The following is a 23753-nucleotide window of genomic DNA, read 5'->3' on the forward strand; positions in this document are numbered from 1 at the left end:
GGGGGGGGGGGGGGGGGGGAATGTGTAGGGCGGGGGGTAGCGGGGGGGGGGGGGGTGCATCGCTACGATAAGAGTGTTAGAGTTTGGGGCCGGTACATTCAAGTAAGAGCAGTGTGAGGAAAACAACTTCATTGTGAGCTATAAAGTGTCCTAAAACCTAGTATCTGGAAACTATAATCAGAATGCGCAGGGGGAAAGTAGTATTTGTGCAAATAAAGACAAAGACTTGATTTGGACACACTCCCCTCCACGCTGATTCTACCAGAGTTGTTGGCAGGTTGTCTTTTATTGTGCTTTCAGAGTCAGTACAAAGTACAGCTCATCCCCACTCCCACATGAACTGAACCTTCAGACTGTACACTACACTTCAGGGTGAAGCAGCTTTAAATCAAAACACCCAGGCATAAAACCGTACAAAAGAATAACGACTAACATGTATCAGATCCATCTAGCCTGTAAATATCGGTCAATGAGAGCACAAGCAGGTGACGCCAGGTTATTTATTTTGTCTTTTTTTGCAGCAGAACAAAGGCAATGGTTTGACAAGGGGGTCAAACTGCATATTCAGCATTGCACGGTGTGGCCATTCAAACCATACACGTGCAATTCCTCACAGAGCACAAATCTTTGTGTGCACATAATGGACTGAGAGGCCTTTAGAGGCAGAGCACTGGGAAAAACACACAGGTTGTGCTGCTTCAACTTGCTCAGTCAGTCAGTCGCTCACAGACTGAGCAGTGTTTACTAATCACAGCCAATGCCCTTCAAAAAAAAAAAAAAGCAACGCACCGTATCAGCAGGTCAAGCCTCTGAGAGCACGGCCCACAATGAAAACATTATCTCCACTAGTGCACAGATTCTCCCACCAGTGTCCACCAGCACACATGCTGTGTTTGTGATTACATTTATCAAGAAAGCCATGCAGTCACAACATGTCTGCCTTTGTTGAAAGTGTCAACACGATGCATCTGCCTTGATCGTCAACAGTGTGACAAGAGAACAAGAGTGTTTTGATTTTAAAGGCAATGTTTGGACCGTGAGGGGATGGCAGCGAGCCAGCGGGGGGGGGGGTCAGTTCAATGTCACACGAGCACATCCAAGGGAATTATTATCTCAGGGAAGTTCAGCGTTAAAATAAAAATCTGACCGAGTCAAGTTGAACATTAACTCGCTGTACAGTTTATCTTCTGTGGACTGAGCACTGACCAAACAACTTGACAAACCAGACCCTGCCTTCTTTGTCACAGTACGAAAAGGTGTATGGATGACTGCTAGCACAAAATATCCTAAAATGTTATTACATGTAACTTTACCTTTACCATAGCATCTTGTACCTGGCATTCATTGACACTACTTTTCATTCCCAGCTAATTTACCCTGAATTTGTTCCTTCTAAACATGTTTTAAATGACAGGACAACATGATGTTGTTACAAAAACCTTTTGGGTAACACTCACACCTTTCTACATGTATCTCATAAAGAGGTTTTAATATAGATAACTTCTTACCTGGTGTATTCTCCTTTGGCCTCCTTAAAAGAGAGAAATACTGCAGTTAGTAAAAAGCACTATGAGAAAATGCAAGACTTACAAAATGACCCAGTAAAAATCTGTGCAATATAAATACACCGTGCAATAAAAATGATTCTCTCTGTATATCTAATGTTTTTTTTAGTTAGTATATCTTCTTTACTGTTTTATTACTTATTTATAATACTTGTTTTGTTCTTGTTTTTACTATGTCTCTTGTTTGCACTATCCACTATGCTACTGTAAATGTCCCCACTGCGGGACTAATAAAGGATTATATTATTTTATTTTATCTTAAGTTAACTGTTGTGCTAATGTTAGCTAACGTTACCCTCAGGCACAATCTGCAACAAGGGGTTAACGTAACACGATAAGACCATCTAAATACGTTTTCATTTATCTCATAACTCAAGTTAACACCGCCTCGAAGCACAAGTACATTTCAGAGGCCGATAGTAATATAAAAGAGCAATAATATTCAACAATAGTCCCGACCAAAGCAGGAGACATTTTCAAATGTTGCGTCTTCATTCACAAAACATCTAGTCTAGGAAGCATGCGACAAAAACTCTTTCTTACCTGCAATGCGAATGCGGCTAACTTGAAAACATTTTCACTCTCCACTTCGATGGTCTCCTGTTGTAAAAAATAGGTAAAATCAACGTGGTCTTTTCAAAACAACACGCACACACAAAGTGCAGTCCGTGTCCGAAACACTTGACTTGGAGAGAGAAAATCTTCCCGTCCCGTACCTCTCGGTCCCACCACCGTTACCGACTGAACCAATGCCGCAGAGACACAATACAGTGTGTGTGCGTGAAACTGTCCGTGGAGTGTGTTTACTCCAGTTACTCCAGCAGCCGAGATAGTATTACACTTTCTATATGCGACAAAACACACAGTGGTTGCATACGAAGGGCTAGTTGAAGATTCCTGCCCCCCCTCCCTCGGTAAAGTGGTACAGTCCGAAAGCAGGTTCAACAGTCTCCGTCTCCCATGGTGACCAGTCTGCTCACACCCGCGGAAAAAAAAAAAACTACACTGCAACGGCTGATCACATGGTGCATTCAGGCGCCCTTGGACGGTTGGAAAAATCCTAAATTCCCCGAAAACAACTACCTGCCTACCTATCAAAGTATTTACAGGAAACACTTGGAATCAGTGGTCCTGCCAATACTTATCTAAATGACAACCTGAACCTGTAACTATTCGCTACGCTGTGACTATAGTGCAGGGTACTTTAAATGCAATGCCAAACAACTTCATTAAACAATAACATATTGCTTGTATGATAGTGAACCATATACTTTAAGTAAAACTGTAATATTTCCAACAGCATTTGAAAGCAGCATAACCGTTTGAGATCTAATGCAGTCAGAGTTTTTCAAAATGTAAATGTTGTGAGGTTAAAAAGACATGCATTTTCTCAATAAATAGCATGTTATGAATGAACCAAATACTGCATTACAAACGCTATGCATGCACAATAAAGATAAAGATAAAAGAGGCCAGATTAGGCTATGAAGCTGTGACGATAAAGGCTAAATGTTGTGTGTAATATAGACATATAGCATGAAAAACAATTTGCAAGATATTGATCATCTGACTCTCAACCCCCAGCAGAATGAAGTTTTATGAGTCAATGGTAAATCAAGAATGATGGCAGATCAATAGTTGGATTAAAAATATGTATATCCCATTAAAGTTTTTTAGAAAATAAATGTTTAAAAACACTTACATTAAACACTAACAATTTAGCGTTCAGGAAGAACAGCTCCACCGTCGTGTTGTCTTTCAAGAAGGTGATCTTCTCAATATAAAACCTGTGAAGAGTTGTTTTTATCGGGTCAGCAAGGTTCACTTGAGATATAATATTTTGCTGATACCTCTGCGTTATTCACAGACTTCATTGTGTCAAATATAGTTTAACAGTCACACAGCAAGACTATGTAAACTGTGTTCCATCACTGCCACCTGCTGGTCAGGACCAGCCTTTGAGGACATGAAGCTCTCGATAGTAACTTGCTTCATATTAGGTCCATATACTACTATTCACAACTCAGTCTAATACACAAAACATTGACATTTTCAATCCTCAGTGTAGGCTGGTGTTTCTAATAAAGCAGTATTCCTCATTTGGCAAGCTTTTGCAGTGAGAGCACTCACCTCACCAGGAACTTGAGTTCCAAAGGCCCCGAAGTCTTGGAGAAGTCATGATCAAGGACTTTACGATCCAGCTGGAGCCAGTTACTCTGGCCACTGGTCAGGGGTAGAAGAACAAATCATGTGCTGGAATACTGCTATCGTAATGTTCCTCTCTTCTCTTTTTTGTCCTCTCTTAAGGCGTCGGTTCTAAATCAACCAACCCTTTTGATTAAAAGAAGATGTAATAAAACCAAGCACACACACCACTTGGACATTGCACTTTTTTTTGTCTTGAAAATGCCAATAATATTAGGAAATACACTTACGTGTCATCTATGAAGCACAACCCAAAGTATTCTTTCTCCTTCAGGTTAAAATGTGAGGCCACCAGATCTAACAGCTCGCGGGACAACAGCTTGGGCTGGAAAGTAGAGATTAAAACACAGGAGTTCAGTTTAGATCTCAATGCTAAAAGCTACACAGGTGACAAGAAACAAAAGCAATGCAGGAGCCAGATTCTTTACAATAATACAACAACACACATCATCAAATCCAACACAATTGCAGTACATCAACATAATCTTGCAGGGTGCCTGAGGAGGCCAGCAGTGTGAGTGTCCTCTACCTGAACCAGCAGCTCCAGCTTCCTGCCATCGAGGAGGTGAGCCTGACACAGACGGCCCTCGGTCATCTAGAGGAGGACGGACAACGTTAAGACGATTCCTGCAAAGCAACACACTCGCTGGCAGAGCACACTGTCTCCACCTCTACCTCTCCACTCAAAACCGTGCATTCTTCCTCTATTGTAGCCCAGAGAATAAAATGACTTTGTGCTGCTGAATGAATAAGAGGATCCGTTAAGTGTCCATATGGGACGCACGCTTCCAAACATCAAAGTCATTGCCGACATCATCATCCTTATTTGTAAGAAAGAAAGAAAAAATAGTGCACCGGTGAAGTTCGACTCATAAATCAGCTCTATAGGAGCACCGTGAGTCATAAACAAAGACTCTGGAGTTAAGGCTCCACACATGCTATTGTCTTTCTCGCCCACATATCCTTCCTCTGCAATGAAAATCCCTGAAATGTCAACATCCAACGTGTTCCTCTGCCGGTAAGAAACAAAACCGAAAGACAATGAAGTCCTGGTTTAATTGAATTCCCGCTGCATTGTTTAAGATGAATGGCTTCAGGATTCATCCCGCTGCAGTCAGCAGAACTGCCTTTCACTGCAGGACGAGGTAGAAATATTGTTGTGGTGATGAATATTAGTATATTAGAATATTAGAATATTAATCATATTTCAGTGTGTGAAGTTGTTGCCAACAATCCAGGCTGATATTTTACAATATTCTAACTCCTTTATACAAATTCAGATGTCGTGGTGTTTATATAATCTGTTTCAGTGATGTGGGTGAAACGTAATCTCAATACTAAATGTCATAAATCATTTAGGAAATCATATGTGATGTAGCATTGTGAATTTATTTTTCTCTGTGTTCATAAAAGTTTGTGCCTTAGGCATTTGTCACCATAAGAGCAGGCTAAACCCATTTCACATTTGCATGAGTTGTTCACTCAATCCTTCTGTAGGTCAAATTAAATTCAGTACCAAAGCGTTCCTAAGTTAAAGGAATATTTCAACATTTGTATAAAGTTTGCGTTAGCTGACATTAGACACCATAAGCTACTGGCCATGCCAGACCAAGTAAGTAAGGGTGTAGCGGCAAAACCCCTAGTGTGTTGATTTGAAGTTTTCATTTGTGTTATTTCCACTCTCAAAAGTGATAAGTATGACACGTTTGATGTATTGTACCACATCTTTTGTTGAATACTACATCAGTGGTAATGGTCCACCGACTCATCACATGGGTAAAGACAAAGTCTGATCTAATATAAAAGAAAAAATCCACATACTTAAAGCCACTATAAGAATCTTTATATCTGGGATTCTGGCGCCCCCTAGTGGCAGTATCAAAAAGGAGACAGTGGCAGACAGCAGTGAGCTAAAAGCACAATCTTCACAAGTGCTGTGTTGTAAATCAACACTTATTCCATGAGACGTTTTTAGAAAATGCTTTGTAATCAGTTTTTAATTACACATAGCAGTTTTGATGTGTTAAAATATGCTTTTTAGTAGATGAGAGATTAGTGCAAGTCTGAAAAAGGGGCTTGCTCATGCTATAAAAAAGGCACAATCCTATTCCATCACTCTGTGAACTTTATCTTCGAGTATTTTACTGTCTGATCTCTGTGATACTGAGCAGAACCTAAATGGTCTGTTGTTGACGCCCAGGAATGTGTCCGGGAAGCCCTTTTTTTTTTGTTTCTGTGACTTCAGATAAAAACATGTGGCATCCAACTACTTGGCTTCTGCGTTGGAAAGTGATTGTCACGTCAACGTCCAGCGTGACCACGGGGCGGGAAGACACATTCTGGCGCGGCGTTAAGCCTCACTCTCTACGAGGACACATTGTTCTCTGCACCGCAACAGAGCATGCCTTTTCACTTTTATACTGCACAAGCTACTTTTCCACTGCGATGAGTTTCGACGCCCCAAACCGCAGTGTGATTTACGGTTCTGTGGGTAGAGCTGTACTTCTCAACAAAAGGGTTTTATTTGCAGTCACGCTAACTTGCTGTTGTACTAACTTTTGCTCTGAAGCCTCCCCATATTTCAGCACCATACCCACTGCGTCTACTGTCTGGTGTGGGCTGCACAGCGGGGTTCTGTTAAGCTCCATATCTCACTGGTCCAGAAGAGGCAAGAATCTTTGTCGCTGACAAAAAAATGTAAACAAGGAACAACTACTGAAGCTCACCTCAGTGAAATGCACACCTTGATTCATCTTGATAAGGAAAATTAATTTGTGTTCCATAGTTTAATCTGGGATTAATCACTAAAGTACCCCTTTCATTGTTGTGACTGTCCCATGGCACAATCTTTTCCCATCTATCAATGCTGCATTGTTGCAGGGCAGTGACATCAAAACATAAATGGACAAAGGCCTCTAGTTATCAGTCTGATGTCAAGCTCACAGTCAGCCATTGAATTACAGATTCACCTTCAAAATCTGTGCACATTACTCCAAATCCAAGTCTTCTCTCCTGAACGCTCAACCACCTTTCAAAGAACTATTACATTAAATTAATTCTTAAAACACTTTGATGGGAATCTACTGTTCAATATAAGTAGCACTGGCAAAGCCGCTATACTTTTCAAAGACACTTTTATCCACTTTTTTTTTCTTCAAAGGGCTGACAGAGATCGCTGCCCTCAGACCAGCTGAAGAGAGCGGACCTTCCCAGGTCCCAGATGATGAAAAGAAAAGGTTGCGACTGTGTCAGGGAGGTCATCCCCCTTAAGCTCTGTCGTTACGGGCCCCGATGGGTTCCCTCTTCACATGACCCCTCCAGCCACACTGACCTGCTCAGGCTGAGCCGGGCCCACCCTGCATTTAAAACTGCTTCATACTTCTACTCCGCTACATTTCAGAGGGGCATTTTGTATATTTCTACTATATTTATCGTAGATAGAACTCATTTTTTAAATGAAGATTTTACAAACAAAACACAAGATTGGTTTAAAATACAATTAGTTACAATTAGCCCCAACTTGACCAACTATAATATGACGCTAATGTATCCACAACACGCCTTCTTCTACTAATGTGTATGTAATTTTGAAAGGTAGAAAAGGGAAAACAGATTAAAGGGATTTGGTACTTGTGGTACTTCTGAGAACTCTTTTGAAGAGAAAGCAAGAGTGTCAGTCATCTATGCACTTTTAAAGGGTATTGCATACCTGAGACAAATTATCTGAATATTGTCATTGTTCTTACAAGTCACTATGTTAATATTTCTAGCTTTTTGTACATTTATTCCTTTGTAATTTTATTAGTATAGTAAAAAAAACACAAAAAAAGACCCGCGTGCCATCTTTTTCAAAAGATGTACAGGTGGCAGTGAAAAAAAGCAAAGAAGAGGAACCTGAGTACTTTCAAGTTTACACAGAAGGCATTCAACTAGCATACGCCCTGACGGTGTTCAGGTGCTCCAGCATCAATGCATTTCAAAGACAACTTTAAAAGTTCTCCTCATCAGCCAGACAGTGAGATCAAACGGCTGGTCATGCTGCTTTTTTTTAAATGACTGCCATATGTGCTGCGGGAGAGACCCTCGTTAAGAAAAACAGGCTTGGTGACTCACCAAGAGGCAGCCTGTGTGTCTTCACATTCACACAACAAACACATTCATACACTAAAGGGCCAGATGAGAAAAAAAGCTCACTTAACTCGGGGGAAAGTTGAAGGGAGGTTACGCGCAATCAAAGCCATAAAAATGCAATGGGTGATTTTAGAAATCCATCTGCGGCTCAGTAATTAATCCCACATGCTGTCACTAAAGCAATCAATTAAACCTGCTATGGTTAAACTTCTTTTCTTTTTACAGAAAGCATCCATGCTGCTGTCATACCTGGTAGCACTTTCCAATCCTGAACCAGGCTTCTAGTAAGCGTCTGCATGGCATCATCCCACGACTGTACCACCTCCTCAGGGTCTGATGCGCCAGGCTCCAGACGAGCTGGCTGCCCGATGCCACCAGGTCCTCCATCCCTCGTATGATGCGCACGGCCATGGTTGGCCAACCCTTTTGCTACTCTCCTGACGGCGACTCACAGCTCGGGAACCCAGAGAGAGGATGATCCGCAGACCACTTTGTTTTGCTTTCGGATGCAACAAGCTGAAAGGAGCAGCTAGACTCCAGCGTGCGCACACACAGTCCACTATGTCTCACCAGCTGATGTGATGTCAGTGAGAGTCGGCGCTCCGGAGAGGCTGGAGCGCAGCAGCGTGCCTCAGGCTTGCTCCTGGGCCCCGGTCCAAAACACTGCCTCATAGTGAGGGGAGTGCAGCAGGGGAGGGCAGGACAGAACCACAAGGCCCCTGCTGCAGAGGCTCCGTCTCCCCCATAAACACAACAAACACAACAAACTTCGGCCGGCCGCTCAACCTCTAAAGTCAAAAACACTTTCCTCCGTTGCTCACTAAATTTTGCTCAGCTAAGGCAAATCACTTCATCTTTTACTTTGTTGTTTAATTTCAGCACGATTTTCAAATTCATTGTCTGCAAACGTGTGTGTGGGAACGGTCTGTCACTTTGTCTGGGATGTGAGAGCAATTTCCTGAGGAGGCCAGACATCTCCACCCATCATATTCTGCAGCAACACTCAAAATAATTAGTCCTGTTTGGACGGCAGAACTGACGGTGATAAAAACTAAAAGTGAAACTGCAGGGGGCAGAAACGTTAAAGAGAGGCATTGATGTAAGAACATGGAGGCTTGAGACTCGCGACCAGACGTCTTCCTTTGCACAGCTGCGATCAATCAGCAAACGTGGCACACGGACCGAACACCTGACTCAGATAAACAAGTCAGAGAATACTGAGAAAAGCGAGGATGGAACAGCTCTCAGCGGAAACAATATCCTGCTGTTTGATTATTGAGTGTCCTCAGTCCCAATGGGGCTGTTTCATTGAATTGTCTCAGCGGATGTAGACTTGAGGTTAGACGAGCAGGCTTCTTGTTGTTTTTGGCTCAATAATTCCCAAAAACATGGCAAGGACAGTAAATGAGTGATGCTTTCTGGCTCGTCAACCATATTAAGGACCAGTGGAGCTGCTCAGACAGTGACAAACTGTTCCAGTCAGTTCCAGAACTCTCCGTATGTGCTCAGTCACCCAACGCTATACACAAACAAATAATAAACAAAAGCAATAGTGCCCGTCAGGCATCTAATTGCTTCTGTGCATGCAGTAATGCATGTGAGCGTATAAATCTGGGAATGAGCACATCAATTACCACGCTGATGCAGGCTGTGAACTGGCTATACTGAGCAGTGGCAGCTGGGACATCGGGTCTTTAAAAAAAGGTATTATGAGCAGTTGTCATATTCATCCGGGCACAAGCGGATCGTTCGTTCAGCCAAAGGCTGAAGTTAATTGTCATGTTTTATTCACCTTGCTCTCAAACTCTAAACAATTGTTGGAGTTTACCCACATCCTCTCTAACGCCACCCAACTAAACTCTGCACTACAGCTCATAAACTCTATCTTTACCCGACGCCATGTTTATCTCAAGTGACCGATCAGTACTGTGCATGTGTAACTCTCAACAGAAATGAGAAGGAAGGGAGAAGCCTCAAGTTTCAAGTTTAGCTTATTTATAGAGCACATTTAAAAACAATGGAAAACTACAATACAGCATACAAGAAGGCTCACTCCTTAGATATTTCCACCATCAGCTCTGAAAAACACAATGTCTGTAATTCTTCTTCTTCTCGCAACTCAATTGCCAGATTCCTTCAAATCTTTGGAAAATAAATCCCAAGCTGTCTGTTGTTGGCAGTGAATCTCCTGACATACTCTTTATCTTAAATACAATAGACATTGAAAGCGTATTAATATATACTGGCGGCCGTTATAAGAAAAATAATGTAGAGTTAAACCAGAAATGATACTGACACAGCAAATGTGCTGTTAGAAGTTCATTCCTTTGGAGTGTAGAAAATGTCCTAACAGGATTAAATACTGTATATGCTGTAATCCACCACTGCAAGAAGTGGATGGATCTATTTCTGGAAAACAGGATTCATCACCAGAGACCCGATTTGAAGGTATATAGATAGAGCGCAACCAGCAAACCATGATAAATATGGACAGATGTGTGAGGCCGCAGCCGCCTGGAGCAACAGTGGCCAAGACAGCCAAACATATGGTGGACACAAGCCGCTGATCGTACACATGATCGCCACGTGTTCTGGTCCACACAATGTTCATAAACACAGGGTTTCTGGTGCATCTGGCAGCACAGTATTTCTGAGTTGAGCTTGCATGCAATCGTAAAAAAAAAAAAAAAAAATTTAAATAGCTGCCAACATTCCACTTGTATGATTTATTAATTACATTTATAAATAAGCAATTAACATTCAAATGAAAAGCAAGATTTTTAAAAAAATCTGTGAAATGACTTGAATATAATCTATGCAGTGTAAGGAAACAAACAAAACATTGGTTATATTTCAATGTAAGGGCATGCAGCCACGCACATTTCAAGTGAACTGACACACAGGCACATATGCCAAATGCCTGCAGGCGGCAGATAATCCCAGTTGATTTCAACGCTCCATACTGGGGGGGTTCGGTGGGGTGAAGATGTAGGAAGAGGCAACGACCTCGACTAGAATCAATCTGTGGGAGTCTACACTCAGAGAGGGCGTCCCATGGGAAAGTGGGAATTAATTGTCTGCTCTAACTCTGAGAGACGCACAATAAGCGCTGTATGATCCTCAAGTTGCCTGTTTACAAGTGTCCATGTCTCAGTGCTCTCTTTAGCATCTTTTACTTATAACTTGTGGTCTGGGTGAAAATCCTGTGTTTGTTTGACCCATCTATCCGCCCGGACCTCCTCCCTATGTGAACATTGTGCTACGTCACCTGACATCCAGCTTTTTGGGGGGGCTGAAGTGCTCTTCTTATGAATATCTTTACACAGGCAGCGTTCATTGTAACTCAGTATACATGGCTGCTGTCTCCGTCGTCTCTTTGTCTCCAGCCTGGTACCACGGCTGTAAACACCATGACCTCACACCGCAGTCCCTCACCCCCTCTGATGTCACTCCATTTCTCATGTGCTGCACACAAGACCGTGCTCACTTAAAGGCTCATTCTTTTCCAGCTGTTGTTATACTTTCCCCCTTTGGCTGAGCTCAACCAATTGTTGTGGGAGTGCGGTGGTGGCTGACATACTTATTGCTCACGCTGCAGTGCCCCTTTACAGCCAGCAGATGGGGAAATCAGGTGTCTCACACGCGACCCTCTGGGACTAAAAAGGGGGAAATACATTTAGTGCTGGAAATTGTTTGGTAAATTATGCTGCCTGGAGGGGTTTCCTATTATCTTTATGCCAATGTCATGCCCTTTCTCCCTAACAGAAGGGCCTCATTCTACTTGTGATGCCTGGATTGAAAGTTTTAATGGGAATACAGACAGACAGGCTGTTACAATTTAGCCCACTGCTTTGTTCAGTCCCAGAAGTTCGGTATTATTAGGCCTGAATCTGTTGAGAATACAAGGCAGGGCATGACAGGGGCAGCCACGCTGCCAAGATCATCACACTTCCCCCGTCCCTGGGCTCACTTCAACATGGGACGGCAATTACCATGTACAGTAAGCGGTAGATTAATTGTCTAAAAGGGGAAGGCCTCCGAGTGATCATAGCAGAGCCCGAGCGGAGCAGGGAGAACAGCTGTCACCCACACGGCCCTGCAGCTGACGAGCTACACCACATACTGAGGCTGCAGCTGACACGCTGAATGGAAGCTGTTCTGTGCAGTGTGCCCGGCACGCTCCCTAACACACACACACACACACACACACACACACACACACACACAGGACTGTGGTAAGTCATGCTTACCACGCTTGTCATGCTTCCTGACTGTCACTCGTGGTTAGAAATGGAGCAGGTGGACACAGCTGTCAGAAATCACGAAACTGTGAGGGCGATTTGTCATACATCATAGATGAATAGATTACGTTCCTAAAACATGAAAGAGGGCCATCTCTGCTCATGTATAGATTATGTCCCACATTTTATTTTATGTAATGAGCTTTGCTACTGCAAGCCTGATGTGTGACAAGCCAGAAAATAAAATACCATGGCTTCTGTCTGCTTTTGCCGTCGCTAATTCTCTCCTAGACACATGCTTTGACGGCATTAAATCAACACAAAAGGAACTACAATTATTTTTTACAATATGTCTACCCTGAGGTTGTCGGATTTTTTGACAACCGTGCCAGTGAGTGAATGGTTGCCATTATACATCTTGACAGAAATTTTCCCTGCATCTGTTAATAAAAAAGCAAAAAAAAAAAAAACACAAGACATCTTAATTACAGCCAATTAACACCATGTGATAGAACTCCATTTGGCAAATGAATGGCGAGACAGAAAAGCTTTTTGTGTGTTTCGGCGATACAGTCAAGCCCAGCTTTGTGTGGCCAGGCGGGGGGTAGAAAAAGAAAAGAGGGCAGGGAAAGAGGCGAGGGCCCGGCTGTCATGCACCCATATAGGCTCGTCAGTTGCATCTGGGGATTTGTGGTCAGCTCCTCTTGCTGTAAGGGACGGCACTCAGGGGCTCGCTGCAGGCCACAGGCCATGACAAACCATGTGTGCGTGTATAAACCAGATGCTATGGAGAGGAGGAGGTCAGAGCCGGGAGCATGCGGGGGGGGGGGGCAGAGGCCACAGTAGCAGCCTCACACTGTCTGCCGCAACAAAATGTTGCCCCGAGGGACAGCGGGTGCTCAGATTTCTCCAGACATTTCTCAGAAGGAGCACAAAGAGCCTGTGTCATTCGTTTTCAATATCATAGCCAAGTGATGGAAAATATGAATGGCCACTGTGGGCATCTCCACGGGCGTGCGAATGAAACAAAGAGAAAGCGAGGGAGATGAAGCAGAGGAGGGGGAGGGGAGGAGACACCACCAGTGAGGGGCTTTAATGAGCCTTGAGGCGGCGGAGGGGGTGAAATTATTGCAGGGAGAGAAAAAATAAAGAAGGATTTAAAATAGTTTGGAGTATTAAACTGATATTGTCTCTGAAAGAATAAATACAAAGATGGCTTAAGATTGAGGAGATATTAAAAAAGCATTCCCATGTTTATTAATAATATAATTTTATACGTATATGATGTGTCATGTGACAAACCATCATAGTTTACTTATAGTTCACTGTGAATAACAGCATAAAGCTGTTTTCATTCAGAGCTATGCTGGGAATTAGTAAATGCAGAATATTTACAACCCTTGAAAAAACAGAAGTGATTTAACTTTAATTTCTATCATGATTGTAAATGATGCCTCAGGTAGACTGTATGGGGATCCAGGAAAAGACCTCAGTTTATATCAAGCTTCCTAATATATACCAGTTTAAGGAGCACACAGCGAAAACTGAACCTCAACTTTTAGCTAAACGAGTGTAAAGCCATGCCAGCTGCTCTGGGAGGCGGTTAGACCACTAAGGCACAGTGGCACTTTGAGCTATATGCTAACATTCTCATGTTTAGCTGACGTTTAGCAGGTATATTGTTTACGATGTTCACCATTTTGGTTTGGCGTGTTAGTATGTTAACATTTGCTACCTAGCGCTAAACACAAAGAACAAATAAGGCTGGTGGCGGTGCCATTAGTTTTGCAGATATTTGTTCGTGAACCGAAGGCTCACCGACCTGATGAAGAGTCCGATTTTATTTCTATTTGTCCAATAGTTGCCATCCCTATAGAGCCGCACTGCTAGCGTGGCTAAAAACACAAGGTACTCCCTGTTTTGCTTCACTATAAAGGTATAAAATCCTATTTGTGGCTGTTCACTGTGATTGGTAACATGTTGGCTCTTTGTAATCTGGTTTTAGAACTGAGGAAATTGGTTTCATCTGATACCAGAAATCGAGCCCTTAACACATGTTAAGTGGCCGCAAGGGCTATAGCCCCCTTCAATTAAACCAATATATTTACATGCTGTATAGACACACTGGAGTGTCTAAATCCATTTCGTCGCAGCAATTAGCAGAGTTCTGGCAGTGGATATCTGCATTTAGATGATGTGCAGTAATGAGAGCCCCTGGCTTATCACTCTCAATCCAATTTACTGACTTGATAATCAGATCAGAAACATGACCTTATCTGGCCAGACAACAGAGAATTCACAACTGATCCAAATACTGTATGTTGAAAACTGCACTCCGGTAGCCAATGTGCTGTGTAGACACATTGCAGAACCAGTGTGGCACAAGCAGACATCACTTTCAAACAAAACGTGTGAAAGCCCCTTGTATCCTTGCCGCTTTCATGTCAGTATTATTAAGCCACCAATATGGCAGAAAACCTCTATTTTTGTCCTGCTGTGTATGAACACAAAAGCTCTCGGTGGAATGAAAGCTCTCAAAGATTCCAGCTCTGTCAGAGTGATTTCAGGAGGTGCCATGATTCGAAGGGCGGGTGAGTTCGCTGGGAGTCAAATGGGGATCATAAGTTTGTAGAGAAAGAAGAAAGGGCCTGGAAACAGAGCATCTGTTCCTGCTTTACTGCTGCTAGAACGTCTAATTCACTACTTTTACTGTGACTACACCATCACATATTCTGAGACAGCTGCTACACTGCAGATGGAAAACACGTCTCACTGCTTTTCAATATTCTATTGGTTAGAAAAGACTGTTTTTATGGTAAAGAAGGTAAAGATCCAACAAAAGAGGCTGAAAACAACAGGCTATAGGAGCTTAGAGCTTCACACAAATATCTCCATATTTACAATGGTCTAAATCAGTATGTAATAATATAAATGTCATTCAAAACAAACCCAGAGAATTATCGCCCGACTTAGTGACCGAGTATTCCCCAGCTGCTCTACGGAGCGTTTTAGTATTTTTCAGCTCATTGTTTTGGTTTTAAGGCTCGCAACTTAGTTATTTGGTCTTTTGGTTCTTGTTCACGGCTCTCATCAAGTTATTTTCAGCAGCTGTTTTATGCCCCATCACCAAATGTCACACAGAGTGAAAAGAATTGGACAATTTTATCAGGAGTTGGAGGAGACCAAAACAGAGCTAAAAGGTGAGTGAATGTTGGACAACGCCAAATGAACGCTGATGTTGCGTTGCGTCTGCTGCATGAGTACAACACTGTTTGCTAATCTCACTTCTGAAAGTGAAATATTTCATTGAGTACTGTGTTTTATGTCTAATTACTGGTTCTCTTTCAGTGGCAGCCTTACAGTAGTGAGAGACCGGCTGTATGCAGATCGTTGTTACCCACATGCACTGTGAAAGTATTACCAGGGGATGGCAGTAATTTCATTTTAGCCACTCCCAGTAGATCATCTGTTATCTGGACAGTTAAATAAATTACAAGCGGCCCTTTCTAATCATGGGATGCACCACATAATGTCAAGCAAAAAAGGCCAAGCCGCTTCAGCTGGCTTCATATCAGAGTTTCATCAAACTAGATGTTTGCATAGCAAGTAAAACACATATGAAAGATTTCTGCAATACCCTTAATTCCTCTAAAACCATTAGATGGTTTAATGGTTTAGAGGAATAAATCTATAATGCTTATGTAATGTAAGAAATAAGAAGAAGGTGAAGTGGCAATTATTCTTTTCATACACATAACCATTTAGCTATCCAATTTGTCGAGTAGGGCTGCGACTAATGATAGGAATTTCATATTACATTTATCTAAACCAATAGTCCAAACATCAAATATATTGAATTTACAATGATGTAAAACCGAGAAAAGCATCAAATCCTCACATTTGAAAGCTGGAGTAAATGTGTGGCATTCTGCTTGGGAAAGGAGATAAATAGATGACTCAAAATTCAATACATTTTCAGTCGATCAACTAATCATTTCATTATTCTGTCAAGTAAACATTTCCAATCCCAACCTGGTTTGGAAGACACAAATGAATGTATCTGCCAATATCTCCCAGCCTAACCAACCACTGCCTTCCCCTGGGGATACAGTATTATCTTTCCTCCCGGTGTGCTTGACACCTGTTACAACAGCGCCCTGCAAACCACCTCCACTCCCGTACACAGTGTCACTAAACACTGTCCAGAACATCCACCCAATCCAGCTCCACGAGACAAGTGTGCTGCTGTTACAATACAGGCTGTTCTCAGCTATACCTACGAAAATGAATAGGCTGTAATATGTATGTATTTCACAAAATCAATTAGTAATCCACTTCATCATGAACCAGGAAGTGTGAAGGCTGCAAAACCCCACACAGTTGGGGTGGGAGGTGAATGGGTCCAACCAAAACCGCGGTCGCTGTTAGTTCCCCGTGTGAAACAAGAAGTCAACCTTGATTTATTTTGTCACCTAACTTCCGTACTAAAGTAAGGCCACTTCCCTGGTTATTTTAACCCAAACAAAGATCTTTTCCTAAACCTAACCAAGTAGTTTTGTTGCCTGAACCTATTGAGGATACATTGCACAATGGACTGCAGTACAGTAGATGAAAGGGTATACACACACTCATATAGGTAATCTATGTATTTCAAAAGGAAGTAGCCGAGCCTCTTAGGAAACACGATGCAACCAAGATGCAACCAAGACCAAAGACTGCCTTTCCTACAGGCTTTCCTCTGACATGTCTCCTCGCCATTGTATCACCACACACCTACGTCTGTCCACCATGTTATGGCTAACATGCAGTCTCTCTCTCCGTCCCTGTCACAGAGCTCAGAGCGGCCCGCCTGAGCGGACCAGCGGGGTGCTCGGTTTCGGTCCACAGGGCAGGTGATAATGACTTTCCTCCCTCCCTGCTTGTCCTCCTCATCCCAAAACTGCAGCGGTGAAGGTGACTGCAGCTGGATGATTTCTTTCTTTTTAAACTGCAGGGGATGTGAGTGAGTGTCGGCCTAGGTGTTGGTTTCCAGTATTAACCCAGTAAAAAGGAATCTCACATAACACTCCATTAATGATGAGCACCTATACGCGCCACACCTTAGTGACACCTGCGGTGCAAGTGCACTGACAATGGGACTTAAACAAAATTAACTCATTGAGGCAACGGCGGAAAATGAGAAGAATCGAGCACACCGACTCAACAGGAAATTACTTTGTGGGGGGTTTGTGCATCGCACATTCACAGAAGTGCTTCTCCTCACAGTGCCCCCATCGCTTCTGGCTATAAACATGTGAAACGGAGTCGAGCACTATCGATCACTGTGGATCCGAGGCTGTGGGGTACGTCTGCTCGATTTTATTTGGTACCTTTTCCGTTCGTGCCTGAGAGGGTAATAATAGCAGCTCGTGCCCTTTCTGTCCAACCCCCTCTCCTCCTTTACCTTACACACACCCACGCTCACAGTGGAGGGAGTCTCATTCAGGTCATTACCATTCAGGCTTTCAAACATCCCCTCAGCATCATCACCACACAGCTCTCCTGCTGTGTGTGCGTGTGTGTGTGTGTGTGTGTATGATCTGTGTAGGGTAAGTTTAAGAGGAAAATGGGTAAAAAAATAAAAAATTGGAGAGTGATCACTAGAGAGGGATGGATGGATAGAGGCACACAAGCAGCATAATTACAGTGCAGACCCTCCTCCTCCTCCTCCTCCCTTCCTCTTTCCGAAACCCTCGCAGGCAGGCCAACAGCAACACAGACAGAGAAAAGGGTGGTGGAGGGTTTTGCTTTGTTGTGATTTTCATTTTCTCAGCCTCACAGCAATTACATCCCAGAGACACACGAGGAGGAGGAGAACACAAACAAACAAAAAAAGAGGGATTTTCTGCTCTGGAGTGAAACGCTGCACAGACCTGCTGGGTTCAAGGCTGCCTCTGCTGCCTGAGGTTGTGGATGAACCCACCAGGAAGCAGGTGCTCCCCTCTGCTAGGATCTATACCTCACTTGCCTGTGCAGCAGCTCACCGCATTTAGATTTTTAGATACTGAATAGTTGGGTTAACAAGGAAATTTAGATGGTGAACATCAGGAGGGACACAACAGTCGTTTCCTTTGTAGAACAAAATACCTTTTTGTTCCTTAAAAACTGTCCTCCCCTGTTTTAACCTACAGCTTTGCCTTAAACTCATATACTGTAACTTTGCAGGTGAAAAAACATGACAGGAGACTCAAATATTAAGTACTCAGTCGTAAAGGTGAGGTAAAAGTGTTTGTACCTGCTCTGAAAGGCCACACTCGGGGCGAAAAAAGCCTGCTGTCAAGGCATGTAGTGGGTCACGATTAATCGTACCAACGGGGGCAAAAGTTTGCGTGAAGAATGAAAAACAAGAGCTCGAGAAAGAAGTACAATTCTTGAATTTTTTTTTATTTCTTCACACCTGGACGCAGACCGGATACTGGTGTCAGAGAGGTGAGGGGTCCGATCCGACAAGCACGTTGTTTGAGGCATACTCAGGAAATTAAGGGCTGGCAGTCTCCATCAAATGCGGGTCAGATTGTCAAACATTTCCTCCCACTTCCTCCCACATTTCCTGACAATCTGACATTCACGCCAAGTTATTCACCGCAATCTCTAACCTTCAACCCCACCAGTCTTAGGTTTGTGGGAGTTAGGCCGCTCTGTAATAAATATCAAATCAATGACAATATTACAATGTTTTTAAATGGAATACATATTATGTTGCTATCAAAGCGGAACATAACCTCTACACATTAACATCTTCAGAAATCACAAACAAATATTTCTATTGAAGCGCTAAAAAAAGTCTACTATTTGCTTTCTGTGTCATTAAGACAGTTGCCACAAATGATTATGTATAACCAGCCTCGTGTTTAAACTAATTTGTAAAGGTTGTCGTACTGGCATAAAGCATGCACTGTTGGAATCGTGATTAATTTCCCACTAGCATTCCCCCGGGACAAGGGGCTTTTACTCTGAAGTGCTCGGGTCAATAACCAATAACCAAAAATGATACACATGGGTAACCTATAAATCCATCCTTGTGTCCATTCTTTACATAATTCATAAGGAAGCGGGATTGGGGCGCTACATTTTGAGGGGAATTTCTCTGTCCTTAAACAGATCGGAGCTTGTTTTAATGCAGTCTCTTTCATCGAAATGATATGGAAACCAGCTCCCAGAGGAATTAGCAACCAGCTGAGAGCCGCTCTCTCTGATGCTAATGTTTTCTGTTGTATTCTGAAGGGGAATAAACACAAAAACCAACCCTCAACATCATTATTCACTACAACACCACATTAAAGGACCAAATCCCACAAAATCAAACAAAACACAACAGCATTTTCTCATAAAACGCTTTCCATGCGGTATTTCTTTTGTATGCAAGAATCGTAAATTTCGTAAACACACAATGAAAGTGGCGTGTTTCGCAATGTCTGTGATTTGCACGAGAAACCGAGGGCCAGACTCTTTGTTTTACTCAGGATGTCCTGTCTGAGGGGACGAAGCAGACATGAAACAAGGAAAAGAGATGTAGTGCCTGCGCTCTGCTGAGTTGGTTCGCAGCCAGCGAGGAACAGATTCCTGTTGACTCAACTTTCGGTGTGAACCACGTTTGCAGTGATTATGTTACAGAAGGAACTGGAAGCACCGGCGACATTAACAGCAAACTTTATGGACTAAATCGTGTTCCTAAACACACTCAACCAGCGAGGCTGCTGACGTCCCCTCTGGACTGAAATTAATTGATTTCCACTGCTAAGCCTGTTGATTAGTGATGACCCACAAACACAGTATCTAGAAAACACTCCCCTCTCTGACCCTGAATGAGGCCTCGGGCACCAGGTCTGTTTACATATATTAAAGTGGCATTCCACAACCTCCATGTTTTCTACTTCTGTCCACAGCTACACACTCGTTGAACTGGTCATTTTCTCATCACCACTTGTCAATCATCTTTTCGCTACATAGTCGCTTAGAGAGAACAATTTAAAGATTTGTCCTCTTACAAATGAACAGTATAATTGATAAGCAATAAAACCCAGCCTTATTCGATTCAGTTTGCGGCTTTTATGACTCTTTTCCACTTGTGTCCCTGTTACAACAGCTTAGCATTTTCGCGGTAGTGTAGCATTAAGCAGGGGCTGCCGTTCTGCAATAGTGATGCGGTCTTGCTATGAAGAGGGTCACTCCACCAATTTTACAGGGGGTTGAGTGATGTACTCTGTGGCTCTGGAGTCTCGCCCTGATGATGTCATCGCCTTTAAGTTTTTATGTTATTATCATCATCTTGATAGAAGTTTGTATTTTTTTAAATATACAATATGTACATACTGCTACCTGTACAAACAGGGTGTGTAACTTGCAAGGATTCCCACTTACCCCTGTCACATGCCAGACTTTGATCAAGGGTTTGATCTCTGTGAGCGGAGGAGATCTGTTGTCAGAACCAGTCCGGCAGGATCTTGTTTTCTAGCAGAAGCGTCGATTTCGTATACGAACCGGCGTGACAACAGTATCACGTAGCCTAACTGACTCATGCTCTCATTCAACTCTCTGCGGAGAGAGTCATCATAAAGATGTGTGGGAAAAGAAGAAGAAAAATGCTGACGAACAACTTTGAACACAAAACATTGAGGAGAGGTGGGAACTCGTCGACAGCTCAGGTCACACTCTCCCCCAGGTCGACTGGATGTGGATGTTTAATCTGGTTTGCTCTCACAAAAGGCCGCCTTGTGTGGATGAGGTCGTTAATGGACCCTGATTGGCAAATCGCTCGTATCTGTGCCGGGGCCGAGCCGTGGCGTTGGAATATTCTGTGGCGGTTAATAGCTTTATTGAATCGGAAGCGCTGACCCCATTAAAAGCAGCTGAACATCCCAGAACCAAAGTCAACACAAAGCAGCGCTGCCTTTGCAGTTCGTCTCTCTCTCTCTCCCTCTCTCTCTCTCTCTCTCTCTCTCTCTCTCTCTCTCTCTCTCTCTTTGTGTGTGTGCCTGTCAGAAAGGGACACAGCACATGTTGCTCTCATGAGGAACAAATTTAATATCATCACCGACACAAACCAGTCCTGTGTCTTTGTTCTGTTTCACTCACACGACTGGTGTCACTGGGTTTCTTTCTGTGTGTCATTACTTTCTTTTTTTGAATGTATGATATATATTTCCAAAGCTCTGCATGAAAGTATTCATCCTGGTTTTTTTGCCGACCCCAACACACACACACACAGGATATCATATGCCTGCCATGCCTGCCTCCCCATTGTTTGTTTTGTCCAGGAAACAGGATATTCACACAGAGGAGAGCAGACCAGCTGACCACAGAGCCAACACAGAAAGAGGATTTTGTTTTTACTTTAAAAACAGACCACAAGTACATCTTTGTCCTCCCGTCCTTTCAGTTTAAGGTGCATCACCGTGGCGTCCACATCAGTCTTGAAGTACTCCCACCGGCCAAATAACCAGTCAAGACTCAAATATGAGTTTCCCACCGGCGAAAGCACTGCTGTTGACATGTCAACAGTTCAACACACATGCTGACATTCAGGCAGCAGAAGTCAAGTAAAAGACATGTAGGCTGCAGTTCACAGGAGGCGTGAACACATTTCTACTCAAATAGAGCGAAATGAGCGCTGTTGATTGATGTAGTGAGGCATGAGCACAACATACATGATTCTCCACAGAAACACTCCATAAAATGTGATGTTTTGTTTTGTTTCTTACTTTTATAACGTCATCTATCTGCCTTGTTTATATTGTCATTGCTTGTCTCTGTTTTTGTCATTAAAGTACCTTTTAAAAGGCTACACAAATAAAATGTATTATTCATATTCTTCTTATTAAAATAGAGCATTTAAATGGCACATGTAACACAAATGTATGTTTTTAAAGGACCAAATAAGAGCAATACGTGTGCAAGTGATTGAAAATGAAAGCAGTTACAGGTGATCTGAACGAGATTGAAACGTTTCTCACCTTGTGTCTTTTGTTGTGATGTGAGCGCTTCCACTTATTGTCTGTGCGCGGAGCGTCTCAGCCGGCACCGGGGCAGTGAAACCTCTTTGTCTCTCTCTCTCTCTCTCTCCTTAAAACACGAGTATGACAGAATTTAAAAAAAAGGCTCGTGATGGATGAAGAGGTGGTTCCGCGGAGTTCATCCGCAAAGTCCAGGAAGCGAAGCCGCTGCCATAACAGCCGTGTCTCTCCACACAGTCAGTCAGTCAGTCAGTCCCATCCGTCCACACACACTCCTCCTCCTCCTCCTCCTCCTCCTCTCCGCTGCTCCACAGATCCAGGACGGGACAGATGACATCGTGTCCCTCAGCGCCGCTCAGCGCGTGGCGGTTGGCCAACAGCGGAGGAGAGCTCTCTGCTGACAGCGGAAATCAATTAAATATTTAAATTTAACACCGCTGACAAGAGTTGTCTCCGGAAAGCCAAGTGGATCAGAAAAAGATGTCTATTCAATAATGTCTGGTCCTGTGTTATAGTTTAAGATGTGGGGATTGGTCGGTAGGAGGATTTGGTTCCTGCTTTTCTCCATCTTTTGATATTGCTGTGCCTGAAGTTGTAATGTGCTCAACATGGAAGGGATGGACAATGTGTTTTTTAGACTTATTATGGGATATCTTTCTCAGTCTTAATAAGATATTATTTGTTGCTCCGTTGTTGGGTGGGAAAATGTATTAGAATATGAGTTTGAGAAGGCGAAATGGCCCAATATCAAGGATCATTTACTGTCATTATGCAACACAGGGATGCACAACGGAGTTCAGCTGTAGCCCGTTTGTAACACAACAAACACATGACAAACAAAGCAATAACAGTAGCACATTCCTGCAGTGCATTTTATTTAAATTTGCATTATAAGGAATACAACGTCTGATTTACAAGTATTTTTAAAGCTGCTTAAAATCAATATTTTTAAATTAGCAAAGAGGTTCTCTCTATAGTGATAATCCCACTGAGAATTACCACCCGGACCATACAGCTCTACCGAGCATCTTTGAGTCATGATTTTGACTTTGTCATCAGTTTCACTCTCACGGTTCATCGCTGTCATTTCCAGCAGCAGCAGGCCGCTGCTTTACGGTTCACTACACCAAACAGCAGGCAGACACAGATAAAGACTAGCTTGTAAACGTTTATTTACATTCATCAGTTGACCTGAAACACGACCCTAAACGACGCGTCTGCTGGATGTGTAAATAGGCAACTGTTTGCTAACGCATTTGCTATCACAACTTGATAAAGTGATACAATGTTGATGTTTAAAGCTTGTTGTACTGCCCCCAAGTGGCCCAAAAATAAAAAGAATCGGATATTGCACAAGTATAATCGTTGTTATTAATACCAGAATGTGCTTTGCATCTATTATGTTACTCCTTACCCCGACTTAGTACATAGTTTAACAGACTTCTGTGAGTGAAATGTTATTTTAAAATTCAAGGACAATCCCGCATCTCGTTGTGTTCAATATACAGTTTACCGAACACTGTCAGTGTAACGTGTTAACTCGATGTATATTAGAGTTAAAGATTATGCTACTGCTTTTAGTCTCTATTCTAAGCTTTTTTATTAGTTATTGTAAATAA

At 42.8% G+C, this 23753-nt stretch overlaps 1 protein-coding gene across 4 annotated transcripts in view; it reads right to left on the minus strand.

Annotated features, from left to right (window-relative positions):
• Positions 1–22364, minus strand: part of frmd4ba (FERM domain containing 4Ba) — a 40152-nt gene extending 17788 nt beyond the window's left edge. For 2 of the 4 annotated variants that reach the window (XR_004212525.1, XM_031842223.1), the window contains exons 1-7: positions 8151–10593; positions 4300–4365; positions 4001–4095; positions 3696–3788; positions 3268–3352; positions 2109–2165; positions 1509–1531 (exon numbers count right to left, since the gene is read on the minus strand). Coding sequence is in view for 2 of the 4 variants with exons in the window: in XM_031842223.1 (XP_031698083.1) it covers positions 1509–1531; positions 2109–2165; positions 3268–3352; positions 3696–3788; positions 4001–4095; positions 4300–4365; positions 8151–8312 (581 nt within the window). In the remaining 2 variants the exon portion in view is untranslated. Of the gene's footprint in view, positions 1–1508; positions 1532–2108; positions 2166–3267; positions 3353–3695; positions 3789–4000; positions 4096–4299; positions 4366–8150; positions 10594–22134 lie in introns of those variants that run through there. The other 2 variants (XR_004212554.1, XM_031842282.1) reach the window with 2 other exon arrangements.
• Positions 22365–23753: the final 1389 nt, after the last annotated feature.

The sequence above is a fragment of the Anarrhichthys ocellatus genome, unplaced genomic scaffold, assembly GCF_004355925.1.
Source record: "Anarrhichthys ocellatus isolate YVR2014 unplaced genomic scaffold, GSC_Weel_1.0 scaffold1, whole genome shotgun sequence".
NCBI lineage: Eukaryota > Metazoa > Chordata > Actinopteri > Perciformes > Anarhichadidae > Anarrhichthys > Anarrhichthys ocellatus.